This window comes from Cryptomeria japonica, chromosome 8 (assembly GCF_030272615.1).
Source record: "Cryptomeria japonica chromosome 8, Sugi_1.0, whole genome shotgun sequence".
Taxonomy (NCBI): domain Eukaryota; kingdom Viridiplantae; phylum Streptophyta; class Pinopsida; order Cupressales; family Cupressaceae; genus Cryptomeria; species Cryptomeria japonica.
In genome coordinates this window covers 702,542,009-702,550,409 of record NC_081412.1, presented here as the reverse complement: position 1 = coordinate 702,550,409, position 8,401 = coordinate 702,542,009, and the positions used below count along the sequence as shown (strand labels likewise).

The 8,401-nt window shown below is 33.3% G+C and overlaps 2 protein-coding genes across 2 annotated transcripts; both read left to right on the top strand.

Annotated features, from left to right (window-relative positions):
- The first annotated feature begins 3,278 nt into the window (after positions 1-3,278).
- On the top strand, positions 3,279-3,902 carry LOC131857923 (taxoid 14-beta-hydroxylase-like). The gene has a single exon (XM_059210711.1). The coding sequence runs from the start codon at positions 3,279-3,281 to the stop codon at positions 3,900-3,902; it is 624 nt and encodes a 207-aa protein (XP_059066694.1).
- Position 3,903: 1 nt separating this feature from the next.
- On the top strand, positions 3,904-6,260 carry LOC131064721 (beta-amyrin 28-monooxygenase). The gene is made up of 3 exons (XM_057998970.2): positions 3,904-4,276; positions 5,475-5,662; positions 5,762-6,260. Exons 1-3 carry the CDS (start codon positions 3,910-3,912, stop codon positions 6,071-6,073), a joined length of 867 nt encoding a protein of 288 aa, XP_057854953.2. The 5' UTR covers positions 3,904-3,909; the 3' UTR covers positions 6,074-6,260.
- Positions 6,261-8,401: the final 2,141 nt, after the last annotated feature.

Sequence of the window (8,401 nt, the reverse complement as noted above, 5' to 3'; positions counted from 1 at the left end):
TCGAGGCGATTATGGGTCGTCCAAATAATTGGCAAATACAATATAGTTGGCGAAAGTTGGGGTGAATGGAGACACGCGTCGGCAAATTGCCGAGTGAATTGGGTCCTCCTCGCTAACAAATCTTCATATGCCTATAGGTGAATTATGGTCGTCTATTAAGGCAACCTCGGAGAGTGTAGGCGAAAAAATTAAATTTACCGTGTGTCCATCGTATATTGTATTGGTGAAATCCTCACATAGAAACATTTAATTACATAAAACATATGGCGATTAGGCCGTGAATTTGACATAAATTGATAATGTTCTGGTGACATGACCACCCCTAGTCGATACAAAATATTCGCCATTTCCCAGGTCGTCGACATGAAAAATTCGCCATTGGCGAATATTCGCCACTAAAGTAATCTTTGAGTTCTCATAAATGCCCTCTACACCCGACGACGTACAACCATTAGGGGAGTTAATGACAACAATCGTGTGAGAGTACTCATTCGAGGGTGATATCATTTAAAACCTCAATAGTACTCAGTCCTTCATCATTAAAAGAAATCGCCCCATTAGACAATCGATTCACTAGCTCATTCCCTGGGCGAACCACGTGACTTACCTCATAGTCATCAAAAGTTTCCAAAATGGATTTGGCAAGGGTAATAAATTTGTTGAGTTTCCAAGCATGGATATCACCTTTGTTAATGACTTATAATTATTTGAGAATCCCCCTCAAGATGAATTTTATGCAACCCCAATGCTTTGGCCATTTTTAGAGATTCAATCGCAAATTGAGCTTTGGAATTATTGTTCGTTCCTTCCGCTAGCTTGGTCGCCCCAAGCGTGATAATATTTCCGTCCCAGTCTCATGCGACATACCCAGCCCCCAAAGGACCCAAATTGCCCTTAGAAGCCCCGTCAAAATTGATCTTAAACCATCCAGGCTTCGACTTTTGTCCAGTCCACTTTTATAGGATGATTCGAGATCAAATTAGTCTGATTAGGCCCATTAATAGGTCAAAGGTTCCTCCTCATTAAGATACACAAATATATTCAAATTTTCTATTGTAGGATTCAAGCTGATTCATGGCAATAGTTTAGGGGTTGTGTCTAGAGCTATGCCTAATAGGAAGATGAGATCTTCTAATATTTTTTGACATATTAAACCAAGTATATGTTTGATCAAAGACGTAGAAACACTTGATAATCAATACACACAAATTTTATATTTAAAAGAAAGGTGGGGAAAATATCTATTAGATCAAACCACAAGAGTTGAAAGAATTTTAACCGTAGAAAGCACTTGGTGGAATTAAAAAGTTAGGGTCCACAAAAAATGCAAGGAAACAAATACACCATACATTAATATAGAATCTAATTAGTCGCTATAAAATAACTGAAATAGAAATCAAACTTGAATGAAGAGTTGAGAGTGATCAATACAAATGCTAAAAAGAGGGATGGGATGCACTTAGCTCTATTTTAAACTCTTGGATATTTGACGGCTAATTTTTGATACATGTATTATGACTGATAAATGGATTTTAGAATTTTCTTATCGAGACAACATTGTGTACATTGTCATAGAGTTCTAGGAATGTTTGGGCTACTCTTGGACAATGTCACACCCAAATTATTATCCTTCTCACACAATTCTATTCTCGTGACATGGTTTTGCTCTACTCTTCAATACTTGTGAATATAAAGATGGATTGTTGAGGAGCATCTTTTAGAAAGTGTTAGTATGTGGAGTGAAAATAAAAAAATTCCTTAACAACTGATATGGTATTGGTGTGCGTGCGAGTATAATGAGACTTAAAAAAATGTAAGTTATACACTTTCTCTTCTACACAAATATATTAAACAATGTACATACAAAATTAGAAGAATTTGAAGCATTACAATTTGATTCAAAACTATAATGAATCCATTAGTATATTTGAAATGATTAGTCATCATGATTCAAACACTTAAAAATGATAATTGCAAATTCAAATAACTACAAAATAATCAAAATAATTAATTTTTTTAATTATGCTTAAACTTGATTTAAATTTCTTGAGAGAATAAAAGATATCTTATTCAAACTGAAAGATTTGCCAATCTCCCAATCACCTTATTCACATATAAAAGCTTGTTTCTTTTAAATTGAGCTTTAAGCCTTGAACAATTGAACTAAAAACCTTGAACAATTGAACTAATTGATATGGGAGATGACCCATAGTTGAGTACCCTACCTTTGCGCTTCTCAAAATCTTATATGAAAATTTCAGATCACACCCAATTTTTTACAGCAAATGACTTGATAAGTCTGGTCTTATAACTAAGGTTTTAGGGCCACATCATCAAATATGATGCCACATCAGCATGCTTTTTGTCGAGGTGTCCAAAAGAGTCCAAAAAAAAGTGAGACTGATACTTGTGCAAAAGAGACCGATATTTGTGCACTGATGTGGCACCACATGATTCATTGCTTTTTAGTGCTTAGGGATATATTTCATTCAATTATGGGTAGTCATCATCACAGCAACTTTTAAAGTCACAATTATTGGTACAATGCTGTCAAAAATATTGGACATTAAATCAAGAAGTGTGTGCATTAAATCAACAAATGTTATCACAACCATTGAAACACGCTCAACTACTGAATCCTTTCTTTGTCAAATCAATCTCTCATAAAAAAAAAAATATAAACTCCCATGCTATCAACTCTATATTTTCAACAACGGACGTAACAAATGAGAGGAGTGAAGAACTTTTAGCCATGTTGGTTTCCTACAGTGATTGTAATTCTAATCATGCAAGAAATTTGTAGAGACGTCTAGGATTCAAGTTGGGACTGTACAGACACTAAGAATGTGACCTCACGTTCTATCTATGTGAAATGAGCATACTTTCACCCGCTGATATGGATAGCACCTGAAACAATTGAGAATAGTGACAAAAAACTTTTAGTCATTTTTGGTTTTCTTTTGTGATAGTTTGGATGAACAATGTGAACAAAGGTTTGCAAAGACGTCTGGGATTAAGTTGGGGTCATAGTACAGACAACGAGAATTGATTTTTGGGTATGTCAATGGTGTGACAGTCGGTGATTGTTTGAAAATTTGAGTTACCCCATTGCACAGATCGCCGGTTGTGATCAAGAGTCTGGGCCACTTATCCGCCTATCCTCGTGGGTGTAAACCATTGGACCTTATTCTTTACCCATTGAATCACAAAGGTCGGTCCAAAAGTTGTTCATAAAATAAAACAATCCAATCCATTCTTTCTCGACAAAAAATTCAGAGATGGGTTTATGGGATATGTTTCCAACATGGCTTCCAATCGAGGTCCTCTGCATTTTCATGGCAGCAGCTGCAATGGTGTATATTGTGTTGGGTTCAGTGATTGTTTATGGCCCATTACTACTTTCAGCTCTAAGGCTGAAACTTACAGGCAATATGCCTCCACTTCCGCCAGGCAGAATGGGACTTCCATATTGGGGAGAATCTGTGGATTATATCAAATCGTGCAGTGATCCTCACAACCCAGATATGTGGTATGACAGGAGAAAGGCTGAGCATGGGCCAATTTTCAAAACCCATATTCTGGGCAGCCCAACTGTGGTGATTTTGGGCCATCAGGCTAATAAGTTCATTCTGATCAATGAAAACAAGCTTTTCCTTAACAGCTGGCCTAAGTCTGTTAGGGTTTTGGTTGGGGAGAATGCCATGGTAACTTCCCATGGTGCCCGCCACAAAAGGCTAAGGCAGATTATACTGTCTGTTTTGGGTCAACATACTCTGAGGATGGCCATTGGGAAGTTTGAGAGGCTTGTGGTGCAGCATCTCCAGTCTGAGTGGCATGCTGGTAGTATTGTACGCGCCCATGAGAAGCTTATGGACATGACAGACCCTGTCTGTGGCTGCTGAATTTTTAATGGGATTGCAGCCAGGGAAGGAATTTGAGAGTTTTAAGAGGCATTTCCATGAGTTGAGCGCAGGGATGCTGTCTCACCCTCTTGACCTTCCCTGGACTGCCTTTGGAAAGGCAAAAAGGGCACGGGCTGTCATTGTTGATTTGATTCGTTCAAAGATTGAGATGCATGGAAATTGTAAAGGGGGTGAAGGGAGCTTTATGGATTTGGTGTTGTCTGCAGGGGGTGAGGGAAGCTTGGGTGAGGAGGAGATTGCAGATAATTTGATTGGGCTTTTTGCTGGTGGCCATGACACAACCGCCTCTGCCTTGGCCACGTTGCTCAAGCAACTCGCCCTTGCGCCCCACGTGTTACAACGCCTTCGTACAGGTATTGGCCTTATTTTTTCATATTAGGATGCCGTTCTTGGTTTTTTAGATTGTTTGGTCTTTTGGATGTCATTAAAGTTTTTGTTTATGGATCTTAAAACAAGAATAAGCTTAAACAACACATTCTAAATTTTTAACTTGTTAAGGTGACTCATTTGAAATTACATAAACCATCTAAACAAATCAGTTCAAAACTCAAAACTGAAAGAGTTTTTTTTGCCAATTTTAGAACAATCTTCATAAATACAGATAAAATTATTGAATAAGCTTCTAACTAGATTGGTTGTGTTTAATTGGTATTTAACTGTTGCTAGTTTCTATGTATAAAAACCTCATATTGCTGAAAATTTCTGATTTCAATTTTATAAAATTTATTTTGAATAAAAACTAAGTTCAGATTTCCCTAGTCCATAATATTGACTGTAAGTAGTTTCTGGTTATTTTGCTTTAAAATTTATTTGATCTCTGGATTACATGTGTTCAACTGATTTGATTTTAAATTTTAATATTGAATTTTTGGTTTCTTACTTTTTGTTTAGTAACTTTCTTATCAAATTAGATTTCAATGTCATTATTCTTTATAATTATTTATTAATATTATTATGATATTGTTATTAGAATTAACTCTTTAATTTTTGAGTCAAATTAATTAACTATTCATTTTTATGAGAGATGAATTCTTGTTTCTCATGAGAATGAATGATGAAAAAATTGACCCAAAATTATGTAATAAGTTCATGTTTCATGTTTCATGAGAATGATCAACAAATTAGATTAAAAAATTATATAATTGAATTTTAATAAGAAAAATCTATTTTAGAATGGTGATTTCTGAATTTGATTCTGTGTTTAATTTTTCCATCAATGTTTTGGATCATACATTATTCATCCGTCAATGTTTCTGATCATTGAACATGATTTGAAACATTGATGGAAAAATTAAACACACAGTCAAGAAAGATTGATAGAAAAATTAAATATAGAATGAAATGAATGATAAATCATGGAATATGATACAAAAATGTTCATAAAAAAATTAAACACAATGAATAATGAATTAACCTTGATGAAAAAATTAAACACACAATCAAATCCAAAAATCACCATTTTAAAAGTATCATAATGACCCTTGAAAATTTGCATTCAAACTTCTACTTAACTAATAATTTCAATTTAACGCACACTTTGGATTCAATCAGATTGTCAAAAGCTTAGGGATGACAAGAAGGAAGGAGAGCCTCTAACCTGGAACGACATAAGTGGTCTGCACTACTTACGCAATGTAATATCAGAAGGACTGCGCATCGTGGCCCCCATTAATGGAGGTTTTAAGCAAGCCAAAACAGATATTGTCTACGGGGATTATACTATTCCCAAGGGATGGAAGGTGGGTATAAAGTATACACTATAATTATGTATTCTAATTAGTTTTCCAATGGTCATCTTTCATGCAGTGTTTGATAATTTCAGAGTGGATCTACTGCAGGTTCATTATTCCACAAGACAGACAAACAACAAAAAAGAATATTTTTGCAATCCAGAAAAGTTTGATCCTGATCGTTTCAATGAGCGTCATGAGCCATTTTCCTTTATCCCTTTTGGGCAGGGCAATCGAATCTGCCCAGGAAATGAGTTTGCCAAGCTAGAAATGCAAGTGTTTCTTTATCATTTAGTGCTGAGATATGATTGGGAGTTGGTGGAGGCAGATGAAAGGACTATCATGTTCTTCATCCCTTACCCTACTCATGGTTTGCCATTGCTACTTAAACCTGCACCTCCATCCTCTGCAAATACCTGAAAAACATTTTCACTAGAATCCTCTGCAATTTGGTCATGAACAAATTGTTTTCATGGGTTTTTAAATAAACGTTGAAAATATAGATTTAATGATAGAAATGATGGTGAGAAAGTATATAAGAAATATCCTGTGTTCTAGACAGCTTCAAAGTCTATATAAGTGCAGAATATATCTTGCTCTTCAGCTACGTCATGTAGTTCTTTCCAGGTTGGCAGGTTTTATATCTTATTTCAGTTTTGTTAGGGGTTAACTCTGTGATGGTCATTTTCTTTTGCTCTGACAGCTTGTATTGTACAGATTATTGTATTTTATTTACTTTAGTAATGGGATAGCCCCTGATAAACGTATTATCCCCTATAATCTGCAATGCATTCGGAAGCAATCATGTGAAATTTAAAAAAAATAAAAATTAAAGAATGTTAAATTTCTTTAATTGCTTTAAAATATAAACCTCTTTTTACTGTTGGTTTTACTGCAGTAGTTGTTTAATATTATCACACTTTTTAACTCACAAATATACATACCTTCATGACATCTATTTGTTGGTTTGAGGTCAATTAAATTTTCTTATGTTAGCTTCTTAATGTGGCAAATTTGTTGATAAATTTATATCTAACACTTGCACCCCAACTAGATGCAAGGGTTATATTGAAGGGTAGGCAAAAGTTGGAAGAAATAAACATTGCCTTTGTTAAGAGTAATTATTTAAAATATAATTGAGTTGATTTTGAAATGTGGGAAAAAATTAAATATGAATGGATGCAACTTATAATATAAACTACAAGCTATGCAATTTTTTTTACAATGCATGAAAATGATTGATTTAAGATATTGATTACATTGAGTAGACACCATTGTGTTATATTGCACTTAAGAAGACTTGTGCATCTTTACTTTAGGTACCTAGCTACCTTAGACAATATTTGCACACACCAATAAAAATACAAACTTTTGACATTATATGTCACACTTCAATAAGACTTGTGCATCTTTACTTTGGGTACCTAGCTACCTTAGACAATATTTGCACACACCAATAAAAATACAAACTCTTGACATTATATATTGCACTTCAATAAGACTTGTGCATCTTTACTTTGGGTACCTAGATACCTTAGACAATATTTGCACACACCAATAGTTGAGGTCCTCCTCATAAGTTCCCTAAGGTTTTGCATTGTACATTGTTACTTTTTTACAATATAAGAAAACAATTAACCATAATATAACAACACACATGAACTCTAACCATAATATTAACCTTAACCTTGGTACTAATTGAAAGCTAATCCTAACACTATTTCTAACCCTAATTAAAATCTTAGGAACACCAAATCCAATCCTACTTGAATTGTAATGCTGACCCTAACCCTAATTAAATTGTAACCCTAACTGCAAGATTTATCCTAGAATGCTAATTTTGTATTAACCCTAGTTGAGTTCTATTACCAACCCTAACCCTAACTCAAACTTTATCTTGGAATGGAAACTTTAATTTTAACGAACCCTTAACTCTAACTTTAACATTAAACCTAACTACAATTTACAAATGATACATATTATTTAATTTTGTTATATATTATTTACCATTTGAATTAGATTAAGGAATGAAAACCTTAATTTAAACCAACCCTAACTCTAACTACAATTAGATGATGGCACATATTATTTAATTTTGGTATATATTATTATAGGTTTACATTAAGGTGACGATTGTAATTCACTTTTTAAAAAATTGTAATCTAGATATTGTAAAACTAAATTTATAAATCTTCTAATCAATTTTTGTTGTAAAATCATTTTTAAAGCATTTAAATTTTCAATATTTTTAATAATTCTTTTTTAATCTTAATATAATAATAATAAAATTCAATTTAAATACATGTCTCTTATTATAATTATAATAATTGAATTGAACTTAAATAACATTAACTCTAATCCTAATTGAACTCTAAAATTAACTCTAACTCTAACCTAAGCTAAATAGGAATATCAAAAGAGAGTAAGAGAAAGAAAGATAGAGAAAAAGAAAGATAAAAGAAAGATAAAAGAAAGGTTAAAATTTAGTTTATTATTTAAATTAAAATAAAACAACAAAATATAAATTTTCTAACAACCAACTATTAACTCCACGTGAAGCCCATTGAAATAATGGTAGTGTAAGGTTAATGTTATAATACAATACTTATATCAAATTATTAGACCCCTAAACAAATTAAATATTGTAATATTTGTAGATGTATAAAAATGACCATAGCTTGCATCAAGAAGTCCTGTGTGTGTGTGTGGATTGGTATTTTACATATTTTTCACATTTTAAATTCTAAC